The sequence below is a fragment of the Geospiza fortis genome, unplaced genomic scaffold, assembly GCF_000277835.1.
Source record: "Geospiza fortis unplaced genomic scaffold, GeoFor_1.0 scaffold112, whole genome shotgun sequence".
NCBI lineage: Eukaryota > Metazoa > Chordata > Aves > Passeriformes > Thraupidae > Geospiza > Geospiza fortis.
In genome coordinates, this window is record NW_005054298.1 from 14,868,936 (window position 1) to 14,884,861 (window position 15,926).

General features: G+C 37.6%; 1 protein-coding gene across 2 annotated transcripts in view; it reads right to left on the reverse strand.

The window, feature by feature from the left end:
* Window positions 1-15,895, reverse strand: part of RBMS1 (RNA binding motif single stranded interacting protein 1) — a 139,925-nt gene extending 124,030 nt beyond the window's left edge. For both annotated transcript variants that reach the window (XM_005415811.2, XM_031058172.1), the window contains exon 1: window positions 15,824-15,895. In XM_005415811.2, coding sequence (XP_005415868.2) covers window positions 15,824-15,880 — 57 coding nt within the window. In that variant the 5' untranslated portion in view covers window positions 15,881-15,895. The remainder of the gene's footprint in view (window positions 1-15,823) is intronic.
* Window positions 15,896-15,926: the final 31 nt, after the last annotated feature.

The following is a 15,926-nucleotide window of genomic DNA, read 5'->3' on the forward strand; positions in this document are numbered from 1 at the left end:
CAAGGGTCTGGGTCACTGTGAGAATGAAAAGCCAGTAAATTATTGTACATCTTAGATGCAACAAAGTTCACCAATTTATTTTTTGTTCTCAGTAACTTTTTTTTTTCATAAAAGACCACTGACAGTGCCTTAGTGAATGCTTCCATGCAGATGCTAATAAGATTTTAGGGATATTTGCTCCTTCCTCGCTGAAACAAGTTGATATGTTTGGAAATTAATTGCCTAAAATCAGAAATTCCAAACTTAATTGGAATGAAAAAAGAAAATAATGTAAAAAGAAATTAAAAGTAGATACCTCAAGAGTCAAACATAAAACTCTAATAAATTAACTCAAGGAAAAAATATTTTTTCTTAAAGAATTATTAATAAAATCCAATAAAGACCAGGAAATACAAACATATTTAAATACTCTGTATATTTATGCTCTGATGCATCTCTGGAAAAAGAAAACATAGATTGTTTACCCAGCATAATGCTCTCTTTAACTAGAAAAATATTTAATTTCAAGTATTCCTAATGTGTAACTTGATTCTCAGTTCTTAGCTACATATCAGTCATGGGATACATTCCATAGTTATGAAGTATTACCTTGAGAGATTTCATGCTTCCAAGCACACGGCCAATTTCTACCCTGGGATGCAAATGTACAATTCTCTTTGAAGTCTGTAAGAGTCACAAAAGTAGAACATGCTGCACACTGCAACTGAGTTTTTTCTGTATTTAGCATCAAATTCTACTTGGCATTACTTATTTAACTCCATTCCCCTCCAATTTTCATTGGAAAGCTACAACTGAACAGAGTTGGTCTCCCATGCCAACACTTACTGTAATTAAATTAAATATACATCTATATATGCATCATAGTAAATGTGGCTTTTATAAAACTAAGCAACTTCATATTCATTCCTCTATATAACTTTTCACTTCTAAAACTCCTGGTATTTAATTAAATGTGTTAATATAGTTATGATATACTCATGTAATTAATTGTGTTTTGCACTGCTACATAACCTAGAAGCCTTTTCATTTAAATTTAAATCCAAGATACCTGTGTAATTTCACTACTTATAATTCTCAAGAAAAGAGACATCAAAAAGAATGCAGAGAAATCTGTGTTCTGCCAAGTGCTCTGCAGCCCAGTCCCAAATACTGCAGGCAGGCAAAATGCTCACTTAGTGAAGCGAATAAATATTCATTGTGCATTTATTTACTTCTGCTATTGCTGGATTTAGTAATATAATTAAAACTATTAAAATCATTAATTAGAGGACAATATAGTTAAGAGAGTTTTAGGTGACACAAGTTTAGCACACTGAGTCAGCTTAATTAAGTCTTGTCTACATTTGGAAAATTACCAGAACTACTCTGAAATAACCCTGGATAGGGATGTGTAGGTACATGAACATCTATATAGAAATTTAATATGCTCAATAATTCCAGAAAAATATTTCCTTATAAATTCTACTATATTTTTAAGTGCAGACAAGCTCTAAATCTTGTTAGCATCAATATTCTGCACCGTTGACAGTTTTTACTCTCTAACACTCCAGCGTGTTTACTTCAGTATCATCAAACCTTTAAGGCTTCGTCCTGGAAAGAAGCAGGCACAGAAACCTCGTGCATCCATTAACAGATTTAAATTTAACAACATCTACAAGTAACACTGTGACAAGGCAATCACCTTGCAGAAGAAGAATTCCTTTTCTTGTTTAGCTAGCTTTGAAAGTAGATTAAGTTGTTTTGGACAATGGCACTATTTTTTTCAAGAAGAAAACTCTGTCCCCTTGAAACTATTTGGGGATAAGTTTTCCAGAATACCTAACAAATCCTCATACCTGGCCTTCCACCAGTGCTTGCTGTGCTAATGCTGTGCCCAGTGCAGGCACAGCAGTCACCGCTCAAGGATCCCTGCTGTCAGAATCAAGGAACTAGATGCCAAATATCATTCTCAGGGGATGATGTCACACAAGACAGATGCAGGATGAAACTATATGCTGCAAAACTCTGAGATTTTATCATTTTTGAGTGTTGACATTACCAATATAACCTGTGATTAAAAAAACAAAAACCAAAACAAAAAAAAAAAAACATCCAAAAGAAAGAAAAGCAAAAGCTACAGAACAGAGACATTAAACCTGAACAAAATAAAAAGAATCTTCTCTTGTTTAGATGTAGTTATAGCTTAAGGACAGCATACTCAAAGTGCAAAATCACTCTGCCTTATTTGCAACTCCTCCATAAAACCAAGGCCCTTCTGTGGGCTGTGTTGTTCCATAGGGGTAGACTGTGACAATAAAACAAAAACTCTGTGTGCCACTCCTTTGGAGTATCATGATCTCCACCACCACCAAAGGCCATAATACACATTAATTCTGGCCACTTCACATAAAATGAATTAAAATACAGGAATCATTCTATTTCAGTTACAGAAACTACAAATGCTGTTCTGCAGTGATGTCTTGAGCACTTCTAACCTGCCCTTGGTCCTGCTTTTTCCTCCAAGTGATCTTAATTTAAACACAAAACTCACCTCTCTGCTCACCAAAGCAGGCTAAATCTTATTTCTAGTCCAAACATGGGATCTCCTCAGCTGCAGTGATGGACCTTAGCCTTGAGCTGACTGACACATGACCAGAGCAGAGTGTTTGGACACATAATACCCTGTACAAACAGCACAAATGAGCAATGAAAACTGTAATATCAGAAAGTATGTCTCTCTATTCATGAAGGCTAAAGACAAAAGAATATGTTACTATAAATTCTAAGTTTCACTCTGACTGATCAATTGCATAATTTCAACTGAGCTCTATTCCCCATGCATACTCTTCTGATCTTTTATACTGAGATGAGAGCCTTTGGGGTTTCTTTTTTGTTTAGCCATTCTGCTAGGAGCAGTGATATCTGCTTAGTGGATACTAACTCCATTTAGTCTTTGCTATACTATATATTTTCTTGGATTCAGATTCATGCCATGCCTATCAGGATAAGAGAATTTATGAACATATAAAATATCAAAAAGAATTGCAACACCACCACATCACTTGAGAGAGTGTTCTTGCATTTACTCTAGTTTCAGTGTAATAAGAAAACAAATGTATAAAATATAAGAAGTAAAAAGAAACACCAAACTGTTCAGTTCTGAGAAGTTTACCTCTGTAATTTTATATCCAGTATCACAACAGCACTGCAGCAGATAAGGGGCAAAGGTAACTGACACATTTGCCCCAGGAGCACCTTTTGTCCTCTCACAATCTGTATAAAACAAGGCCTTACCCAGAGGTCTTGTCTGTCTGTTCCCTCCAAAATCTCCTTTGTTTTTGTAAAAGTAACCTTTTATTCTTGCTGAACTTTAGCAGTCCCCAAACTGAGTTCTTGCAGAATACTGCCTTCAATCTCCTTTTGTTGGAGATGGAACTCCCCATGGATGGCCTGGCAGCTGGAGGTGCCTTCTTGTGCCATCCTCTGGCAAACATGCCACAGCCTCTCCACCGAATTTGGCTTCTGCCCTTCTCTGCTCTTTTCACTTATTCTTTTCCCTTATCTGTTCCCTGCAGCAATTTTCCTCTTTCAAAATTAATTTTCCTTACATTTTCCCTCCATTTGGCTTCATACTTTCCAGTTACGTTTTCCTCTTTTCCCATCTCAAATGACAACACAAGGCTCAAGAGACAGGTCCTAGAGCCAGCTTTTCAGTGCCTATTTAAGCACCTCCAGAGACAAGCTCAGTGCTGCGGGCAGAGAAATCAAACTGGAACAGACCCATGGAACCACCACTCTCCAGACCAGGTACTCTGGGCCTCAATGTGGCAGCAAGGACTAACAGTGCGTAGTTCTAAAGGTCACTTCTATGAAGCCAACACTAAATAAAACTACAGAACCCAGACTACTTCTCTGCTGTTATATCTCTCAGTGGCATTCTGAGACATGATTTCCTTTCCTCTTTTCCAGATGTTATTCCTATAAGTATAAATTATCAAAAGATTCTCACTAAAACTGTGAAACATTTGTCACTCCCAGACATAGCTCTCAGCTTTCTACTCCCAGAAATCCCAGCTCAGTCTCCCAACATCCTCCAATAATTAGGCAAGCCAGAGCTGCTCGAATTTGTACACAACCCTTGATACTGGTGAGCCTTCTTTCCTCTGTCTCCAAGGCATCCAGAGGCTCCTGCACTCTGCTTTCAAAAAGAAGAGGGGGGGGGGGGGGGGGGGAGCACTGCAATAAAATAAATATTCAACTTAAGATTATGTTTATTATTTCTTGACATAAAAGGAATATTCTGGCGCATGATTTTTCTGCAAAGACTAGATTTTAGGGACATTTAAATTAAAGAACACATGGAGCTCAGCATCAGTGTCAAGAGAAGGACTGAGGTCCTAATTTATGAAAAAAAATCACAAACTAGCGCCCATTTTACACACGAATGCCTTCATTACACAGACAAAAACCCAGAGTATTTTATAAATAACACAGGCACATCCATACTTCACTAGTGTCCCGATATCTAAATTACTTGAAGCACAGGCTATCCTGCAGAGGAGGCACCACACTTTCAAAGATCAAAGAATAACAGCAACTAGTCAATCAAGGAAACTGAACCAACTATGAATATTTTTTTAACAACTGGTAGGTAAATCTAAGCTAGTCTATATATCCAACACATTTTAAAAATGCCTGTATACAACCACCACCAGAGCACTGGGATGTGCAGCATCCTCCCTGGATGACAACAGCAGCACAGTTTCTATCAATGAGAAGACAGAATACATTTTGGAAGACAGCACTCAGATAAACTCCTACTTTCAAAAGGTGTGCCACAGAAATGCCAGGAGTTCTGCTATTTGGCATATACACATTTCTAAACTTCATATAAATATCACTAAAAGAGCAGCCATTTAAACTAAGCTTGACAGAGCTGACTAGAGTGTAAGTAAGCATGGAAAATGACCCATTATACTTCATATGAATAAAAAAGGTATCTATTATTCATTTAATCATTATTCAATTATTCATCTGACCTAGAATACCACTTTCAATTTTAAAAGAAGGGGCAACAATATAAAATATGTGTAATTGCTTTTCTGCCTCTTCTGGGGGCAACATGGCAAAGTAAACTTTTGTCATTCTCTTTCATTTTTACTGTGGTATTTTGCTCTTTCTCCCAGAAAGTAGCACAGCTACTCAGCATGAAAGTATTGCGTGCTTGGTAACACTTCTCCCTGATCCCAGGCCTCAACTAAATAAAATTCCAAGAATAGCATCTAAAATTCCTGAAACCAAAGACAACTCCAATACACAAATATATCTTCTTTTTTTTTTCCTAATTCTATATTTTTGGAAAAATCCACACTTTTTTTTTTTAATTTGGATAGCCCAGTCACCTTCAAGGTAAACACTCCAGGATGAAGAAAAAAATAAAGAAGTATTCAACTGGTAACTTCATTGGTAACAAGTTATAATGACTTGCAGTGATAATGCTGCTATCTTTGACTTTCTGGCAATGAAAGTCATCTTAGGGCCAACTTAATCCAGTGTTGGGTCCCTAAATTTATATTCTGGCACCTAACAAGAAACCTTATTTTCAGAATTAATGGACAACTATGATCAGTTCAGTTAGCAGAGTAAAAATGAACTGACATTTGGTGGGTTTTACATGTTTTTCTCATCACCAGTCTGGTTGACAACCATAGCTGTGATTTTATTTTTTTTAAGATCTAGTAAAAGCAGCATATTTAAGATTAACTCCAGGATCTGGGAACATGTGAGTTCCTATTATTATACCTGCCATTGAAAATCCCTAGAAAATCTGGGGGAGAGTATATAAAAGACACTGGAAAGAAGTGCTAATAAAAGCAGAGTGAGCTAAAGAAGTTGGGTGGGTGGCTTTGGAAGCCTTTCACGTATCCATAGCTCCTGCAGCTGATGAACTTACTGTAATTTGGAAGAAAAGTCATGTGAAATATAGCAGAACAGTTAGTGAAAAGCAATAGGAACATGCCAATTCTTCCAATATTTTCTACTAGAAAAAAATACTGCCTTCCTCAGTATTCTGCTGTATCTCTGTAAAATGTCTGCTTGGAAAGAGACAAGATTTGGGGGTTAATTATTGTTTTATTTAATTTTTAATCCATGCTCCAGACAAAAACTTATCAACACATTCAGATTTGATGCAGGAACAAGAAATGTCAGCCTAAAAAAGTGGTTTGGTATAAGAATGTATACAAGTCTGTCACAATTTACAGTATAATTTTGTAGCACTATAATCTTCTGCCAGGAGAAAAATAAATAGACAAACCTAAAACCTCAAATTTTAAGCAGCTTAAACAAGATATTTGCTAAAATGGGATAAGGGAATTTGCATGATTTATGATTATTGAAATGTCATTTGCATATTTGTATAATGCATGTTCTGTTAAACAGAAAAAGGGATTTCCCTCTATACCTTTCCTTTCCAAATTCCATAGCACAGCTTACAAGGATGGAGCGTGGAAGGAACAGTAACAGTTTCTTTAGAGCCTCTTATGCTGATGGATGGCTACCAGGGCCAGCCTTACAGAATCACACACTAGTTTGGGAAGGACACCTGGAGGTCATACAGTCCAACTTCCCTCCAAGAGCAGGTTGCTCAGGACCTTGTCCAGTTGAGTTTTCTACCATCTCCCAGAGATTCCAGAACCTCTCTCAGTACCTTCAGGTCACACTTATGGTGAAAAAAATTTTCTTCATATCTAATTACAATTTTCTCATGTCCTAACTTGTATCCACTGTGTTGCACCCTATTGCCTATTCCCCTCTAGGATAAAACTATCGGATCTGTAGACAAGGGGAGGGCAGTGAATGTCATGCCTGGACCAAGTGAGCACTAGCGGTCACCACACTGGGACTGGTGTGTTCAACATTTTTACCTTAGAGAAGTGCAAAGTTCTGCACCTGTAAAGGAAGAGTCCCTTGAAATTATGTCAGCTGAGAAGTGACTGGCTGAGGAGCAGCTCTGCTGGAACAGACCTGGAGGCTGTGGCACACAGCCAGCCAAGCACAAGCCAGCAGCATGCTCTGCTGTTCCTGCTGGGCTGCATTCAGAAAGGGAGGTGACTACCCCCGTTGGAAAGGCTCCATCCAGGATCCCATGTGCAGTTCTGAGCCCCCAGAAAACAGCACTGGTAAGCCAGAGCGAGTTCAGTGCAGGACTGTCAGGACAGTTGGGGGCTGGATCACATTTCTGTGAAAAGCTGAAGGAACTGGGTTTGTTCAGGCTGGAGAAATGGAGGCTTTGGTGGGAGTTAATAGCAGCTTTCCTTTTATAGAATGGAAATTTATGAGGAGGTTATCAAGGAGAAGGGCCCAGGTTCTTATAAGTCAATGAGCCTAAGTTGAAAAAAGAGAGGTTCAGACTGGAAATAAGGGGAAAAATCACTACAAGAAGAGCTAGCATTGAAACAGGTTGTGCTGAGAGGCTCTGCATCTCCATCCTTGGAGACCTTCTAGAACAGACCAAATAATGCTCTAAGCAACCTGTTCTGATTTGAGCAGAAGGCTGATTTAGAGAGCTCCTGGTATCCTGTGACCCTATCCCCATGCATCTCCAAGAAGTGTCTGTCTCCACTTTTTCAGTGCATCTTATTTGATACATTTAGACAGCAATTAGATCTCTCCTTAGCCTTCTCTTCTTAAAATAGCCTGCTCTTCTAAATGAAGTCATTTGTAGGACCTGGGCATAAAACAGGGAAATACTCATATTCATCAGAGAAAGGAAAAAAACCTCACCCAAATACAGATGTGGAAAGAGTAGAGAACAGCCTAAATATTAACACTGTGAATACAGTCCAGGAAAAGGCCTGAGCAGTGAGAATAGTGAACTGGGGAAAGAAATTTGGGACTGTGAACAAAGAAACTGCTCCTATGATCCAAGTTTCCTGTGTTCAGGGAAACTGGAGTTTGACTACTCTGTCATTTATTCAAATGCATCACAGAAACTACTACATATAGCCCTTTTTCCAGCGACCTGGGACAATAATAATGTGAGCTTTTGGCCAGCTGACTGAGTCAAAAGAAGTAAGAGGCACTCTGGAATCTTTGACCCTGATAGGAGCCATGTTTGCCCCTCCAAAATGTCCCCGTGTATTCTCCTCACTTTCATGAGCAATAGTCAAAAGCAAATGGGCACTAACCAGGAAAGCTATCCAGAGGAAACCAGAGGGTTGCTGACACTATACACAAAATTCAAAGTTTGTATCATAAACCCTTTAATGTTTTTTCTAGGAGACAGAATGTTTTAGCTAGTACTTTTCCAAATGAGTCACTAACACCCTTGTCTTAATTCTGCAGCTGCTGCTAATTTGAAGTGCCAGCCTTCTCCCCTCTTTCCCCAGAATGAAATAAAATATCAATGTTGCACTGTGCTGAAAATGGAAAGTTAGATGTAACACTATGCTACAAGGCCTCTGGAAGTTTAATTTACATTTGATTCTTTCTTTCCTCCCAGGCCTATACCTAACTTAAGCCCTCTCAGCAAAGTATTTCACACTTACCTCCACAATCATTGGTCCTAAGAATGAAAGACAGACTCAAAAGGTTTTTTAACACTTAGTGCACCAACATCTAGCGCAATTTAAAACAACAAAAAAGAAGATAAAGTCATAGAAAAAAGTGTTAACGGTTATCTGCATTTATGTGTAATTAGCAAATTTATGTGTAATCAGCAGCCCTGCTGGTCAAGGCCCCAGAAAACCTTTTATCCAGAAAAGCTCCACAGCCCCACTGCGTGAGACAAAAGTGAGACCCATAGGGGTGGACTTCTTTTGGAGACAACTTCACCCACAGCCATGCAAATCTCAAAGTTCTTAAGTATCTCATTAGTTGCTCCACTGTAAAAAGGTACTGCAGCTCGGGGGTTTGGGCTTAGTTTTCAGCCAGACTGGTTTCTTGATTCAGCTCACTGACCAATCATACAAATGCTAGGGCCAGCACAGGGGGAAGAATGAGTTGCTGGGATCAATGGGGGAAGACAAAATTGCCCTTTTTGGCTGCTGTGCATAGTTATGTAAAATTAAAGTGATTATGTAGCTATGGCCTGAGGGATAGAAGAGGTCACAGATACTACCACAGCCTATAAACTGCTGTGGAAATTGTGTCAGTGTGTGTTGCCAAGAGACAAGCACAGGAATTCACTTCTTAACCTGTTGTAAATCCCACAAAGTGAAGCCTGTTCACTCCACCTCTCTAGAAAACCTCAATACTTCCCTCTCAATGCACAAGACATTTTGTCCCATTTTGTATCAGTAAGCTGTTTATCTACCTGGAATGATTCTGAAGCATTTCTCACAGGCCTTACATGAGATTTCAAAACCTTAGCTTAAATATATTTTGAAATGTTTTCATCAAGTCAGAGCAACTGAGACTAAATGTGCTCTTACAATCTCAGACTGTGAACAAGAACATGGTGCTCCAAAAGCTACCATGGAACAAGTGAGCACTGTATCTGGTTATACCTCCCCATGTCCAAGCTCTGACTTCCTCAATTTAGAAAATTATTATCATCTATTTAACCACAGTAGATATGACTTGAATCTGTTTTGTGTCTGTTTTGAATGAAATTAGTTAAACTCAAATAGAACAGATTTTTATCAACAGGCTTTTCCAACATTTTTCACTTTTTTAGCAAAGTAGGAGTTTTTCCAGCAGAAATAGTTGTGAACACTATTTTGCACAGGCCACAAGGTCTACACAATTGAACAAAAAACAAGTATGTAATTTTAGCTAAATCTGAGCATACATCTTCAGTGGACTATTTCTCAAACCAAAAGCATAATTTAATGAAACACAACTTATTTTTTAAAACCATTGTTAATTGCTCTTGATTGTGGAAGATTGAAACTGAAATATGTAACTGTACCACAATATACTTTCCCATTTATTACTACACCTTTGTTCAAACGTCTTTACTACTATCACAGTCACATTTCTTTCATAAGGAGCACTGTGTTAGTAGCATCAATTACCTTTCTGAGTGATGCATCTACTATCAACATTGATAGCTCAAACTTTGCTGTTTGGACTTCAAAGTAGATGAAAAATTGTGTCCAAGGTGTTTTTTGATGTAAATACTAAAAATATATATTTCTTAAAGGCCTTGTTTTATAGAAAAATAGATTTAGAAAACAATGTTCTACTCCATTGTATTATTCTTCATTGGAAAACATGAATAATTTTGCCTACCTCTTCTTTGTTCTTTCAACACTGAGTGGAAGCTCAGAAATTTACTAAGGAAATTTCATCCTTGAGACTGAGACCTAGAGACTTATGGTCTAACAAGAAGCAAAGTACTTAGAAGTATATAGCATGCTCAATTCTGGTTCAAAAGTAAGGAGAAAAAAACCCTATTATCATTATGAAGAATACCAGCTGAGTTTTGAAAAAAACATACTTTAAAGAACTGTTTTATACAAAGAAAATTAGCTTCTCCCCACACAAACTTATTGCACACCTTTCATGACTGCCTTGGGATCCTGTGCTGAGAGTAAAGCTAGAAAATACACCACCACAAATCAGACATTGTGCAATTCTGGCTTCTTACAGCTATTGCCTACCTACTGGTTATAAACTTCACATTCACAAACCCGGTGCCTGGAGGGGGTTAACAATCAAAATACAAAAGGAAAACAGCCCTGAGTAAATGCCTCAAGACTATTTCAAGTCATATATAGGTTTATCACTTTTCTGTTAAAGTCAGTCCCATAAGACCATCAGACTCAGGATCTGCTCATATGTCTGCAGTAAAGTTACTACAGAATCACAAAGAGGGACCAAGATTTTGTTGACATTGGTTAAATGACGCAAATCACACAGTATCAAATTAAGCCCCAAGCATGGGGTACTCTAGGTATGAGTTTAGTCTCAAACTTCTGGAAACTACAAAGTTAATAAGAACCTGTAATCTCCACCATTGATTCAGTGGAGAAAATATTTTTGTCATTTGCAAATTCAGTCTATAGATATATAGATATATAGATACACACCATCCCTCTCTGTAAGGAGGCTGGATTCAGGGAGGAAAGTTGTGGCTTTTTAAAAACTCTTTTTAACAGAGTCCCTAGGAGAAAAATACAAAATTAACACACCTTATGGATGCCATTGCTGCTTTTCCTCAATTCCAGCCCCGATCACAGAACCTCTAAGTTGGACTCCCTAAGTTTTGCTCCTCTGAAGTAAAGATTATGACCATCAGGGCATTGCAAACCACCTCCAAATTAAGCATGCTCAGCATAACCCAACAGTAAATCAAGATTCTATTAAATTTTGCTTATTTGAAATGAAAGGCAAGACTCATGTTGACTTCAATGATGCCAGTCTTCGAGATGATGGTGGTGTGAAGTGTTTCTACAGTTCATGTTCCATTAGCAGACAGTTTAGAGAGTTTAGAGAGTTACAATGATGTACACAAAAATACGTGATATGAACTCTTGTAGAACTTTGCTTGAACTTTGCTCAACCCATTTCTAGAGAGGCTTTTGCATATATAAGCATTATTCCAGCAAGTGTTTCTAGAAATACTTAAGGAAGGGCGTATTTCATCAAAGGCTACCTGAACCAAACTTCAGAAGTTCAAAGGAGCTATAACTGGGACAAGGATAGAGATGCCCCTCACAAAAAAAGCTGGCTGGAAGAATTACATAGAACAATCATTGTGATCAGTGACAAAAAGTTACTGGTCTGATGTATGGATGTAAACAGATGTTCTCAGTTTTGGACTGGGATGTTTGGAAGAACAGAAAATGTTCTTTCTAGGTAATACTCTTCATTTCTCTCTATTTTACATCCACTGAAATAATTCTATAGTCAGAGAGATTATCTTACCATCAAAACGCTCAAGTTTTTTCTTAAAATTGGTAGATTTTTACAATTCTTTCCCTTCCACTGTATAGTACATTTTTGGAAGGAATTCTGTACATAGTTGCAGAATAAACCTCCAGCCTGTCTGGAATGGGAGAGAACACATTCAAGAAGCTGAGGAGGACAATGGGATCAGGTAACTGTGTGGAGACAAAAAGCTTGCCTGCAACTAACCTGTGCTTTACTTTTATTTCAGTGAATTTCTAAGCTCAGCCAAGAACCACAGAGCTCACAACTAGGGACAATGCATACAACTTCCCAGAATATAAAATGTGAAAATTGCTTCTGTCAAACCTTACAAACAGGCATACTCTGCTTTACTGTAAACTTGTCTTGTACTATGTACAGCTTTTACAGTCTTAGTGCATATGGAATAAACCTAACTAACGTGATCAGAATTAGTAATCACTGATACTGATGAAAATCAGCTCATAAGCTCTTGAAACTTTTTAAAAGGCAACAGATCAGTGCTTGGGGAAGAGTGCAGTGCTGAGGTACACATTAGCAGCAAACAATTAGCAGGTTCTTCTTCTGCTGCTTTAGAAGCTGAAGGTTCTACATCGGTCTATTAATTTAATATACTGACACCAAACTGCAGCTTATCCTTTGTCTGCTGATAAGACAATTTCATGTCTACTTGGTTTAATACCGTTAACTGATTTCCTTCTTACTCTGCCATCAACAGGCTTGGATAAAAATTAAGTGTTCTGATTTTAAAGTTTGCTCTCATCAACCTGAGAACAAGGTTTTGTCATAGCAGAATCTGCCTGCTCACTACAGTTAATATCAATCTACAGTCCTGCCTACAAACCCACACAACCTCTAGAAATACTGGTTCTTCTCAGAGCTGCCAAAGCAGCAGTTTTGCAGCTACCAAATGATAAAGTTCAAAGCCCACTCGAATATAATTTAGCAAGATTCACAAGACTTCATTAGTTCTAGGTTCTGCTACCTAATACCATATAAAGTAACTAGAATTCAAGTATCACACAGGTATTACCTATGACTACTAAATGCTTACACCTTAGATAAGCCATGCTATCTATAGGAAATGTTGCCATCTTCCATGAACCCTCTCTTACACAAAGAGCTTTCCTTTCTGATACAGAAGCCTACTAGTGGAATACTCATATTGCCACATTACTCTCCAAGGGAATACCAGTAATACAGGTAGTTATCACAATTTAGTTGTAAACTGTTGTGTGCACTGTGACCCTGAATTCCATTTGATATGGGAAAACAAAACATAGACTCACTTTTATTTCTTACTTGACCAAAGCAAACAGACTGTGGCCTAAACATGCCTCTACACATTTGTATTTGTTTATGTGTACTCTGTTTTGTTAAATATTAAAATACTCTGCCTGGCACAGCCAGATTTTACTCCTGCGCAGACAGGCCTTTAAGCACTAGTAGAACACATGTAATATTAATGAAATAATTCTCCAAAATGTTGAAATACAAAATCTCTCAATTATAAGTAAAGCTTCAAGTACGAAAATTAGAGACAACTGAGTTGAAATTCAAAAAGCAGTGTTACAGAAATATGGTTTAAAAAAGCACCTAAACCATTAGAAACATCCATTGAACTTGGAAAATATTTTTGATGCTTTCTGACAAGCCATACAATGCTGCAATACAGGAACTGTCCTAAAACATACACTCATTAGAAGACACAAAATTTACCAAATATATCAAGCATATAATTCCAGAGTAAAAATTGTCCTAAAAATGAAGGTTTTACAAGCTTCAACTTAAAGCCATTTCAAAATGTTTTCATTGCCATAATGATATTTTATTTTAAGTCTTCTTCCAACGGTAATTTTGTTCTTTTCATTTAAGTCCATGGTTTCACTAATCTCTTTTGATGCTGAGTTCCCTAAGACTAGAGGAAGGGAGGTGCTGAATCACAGCAAATGTTTATATTTTCTCCCAGAATATATCACTGAACCAGCTTGAATACTTCATGAATAAGACTGTGAAGATCATAACAGTCAAATAAAAAATCTGTTTTTTAAAATCTGTAACATATTAATATCAATTTAAATAGTTGACCACATCAACATTTTAACCCAAAGAGCCATTAGGAATGTATGCAATTTATCTAATGAGTATTTTTGAGTGCTCCGCAGAAAAATCCATCTTCAAGAAATTCCTGTCACCTCCTAGTTATTGATTTGCAGATTATTAGTCAGCAGATTTTCCATCTTTATTTAAATAAGGAAAGGATGAGAAGCAGAACTTCTGGTTTAGGAGATTTTCCTACCTCCCCCAGTATAATCATGTACTGTTACCATTGCTCATTCAGCAAAGGCGATTCACTTCTGTTATCATTTGCTTTTAACAAAACCCAAAGATTTCTCCAGAATTACTGAAAGAGTGGACATAGAGTGGACAGTGAGCTGTTTTAGGGCCCAAAGAACAGAACAGATAAAAACTACGAATTAAATGAATATTTCTACATGTCCAGAGGGGATCCATAGTGGGAAGATTGCTTATGTTACTGGATTCTGCATACTTGAGTACCAAACCTACAGTCACTGGTCCCTGTATCTATACCAAGAAGACGCCCATTTTTCTTTCATTTCTTTTATAAAATCAAGATCTCTGAAAACAGGAAACTTTCACTGGATCTCAGATATTTCATTTCATGTGTGTAGGTCAAATGGCTCTGTGTTCTCTCTGCTGAAACAGAGCAATGTAATTTCAGGCTGTATAATTTTATAGCAAAGACTGCAAGGCAGTTTGAAGATGCCATTGACTGTAATACAAATCAATATTAAATTATCTGTACAGGAAACATTTTCAAAAGACGGTCCATCATGTTTTCTCATAGGATCATGGATTTCTAGGATCATTCTTTAGTAACTACTATAAGCTATCAGAGTTTCTCTCCCTCTTCAATTATTTACAGGTCAAAACAGACAAGTGACAATGCTTTATATATATTCCATGTTATGTACTAGGTTTGTAACTTACAATTGCCACACAAAACCATGAGGGTAAAAGTTTCTGAATAAAGACATTTGTTTCATTTGAGAATATACATATATTCTTACAGCTATGTGATGAAAAAGGCTGTCCTTTAGGCATCCCACCTTTCTTTAAAATAATGCATTAAATATATGTATATACATATATATATCCAATATATATGTAAACAGTTACTGCAGTGATTACTGTGCAGCTAAATCTTTAAATGGCTATAGTCTGTCCATCTTTAGCCTGATGTCGATTACACATTTCACAGATTAGTCATTTCAAATCGCCCAAAGACCTTCGCCACATTTCTATCAATTTCTGTATATATGAAAGCACATTTCAAAGCCTCCTCATTGCTGCCTTGTAAAATGTCTCATGACTGTCAAATGGAATTTATTTTTCAGCCAAGTAGTCTAAAATACATTTCACAATACACTAATACAAACACAATAAAAAGAAGAGCCTATCAAGTGTGCAGATAAAGGGAAGGGAATTCTTTCCTGTCGTTGCCAAAGAGGCAAGACAGTTCAATAGCAAAAAAAATTTGAAAATTCACAACCAAACCCACACCACGGTAATAACCTCTAAAAAAAGTTCACACATGGAAGCCTCATATGGGTCTGTTTTGATTTGTGAGGAGTGTCACTGGTGGTTGGAAAGGCTTATGCTAAATGTTCCAGACAGCTGATGCAACCACCTCTGCATCTGCCAGTTTGCAGCATGATGCTTCTAGAGCAGTGGGGCTGGCTGCCCTTAAAGACTTGAAGGAGAAAGGGAAAAAGGTGGAGATCCTCCACCGCAAGAACTACTAACATCAATATCTCCGCAAACAGCAGCTACCCGTGTACATTAATCATCACGACCTGGACCCTTAATGCTTTTTTTAATCCAGTTTGAAAACTGTTAGGTGGCAGCTCACAAAGGTCCAACTCCGCAGACAATGAATACCCACCCGAATCCGACAGCTTCCCCAATGCCCGTATTTAACTGGAATTACGGCCATCTCCATCGCAGCAGTAAGCACGCCCTGCCACCCCTCGGGATGTCACAGCACC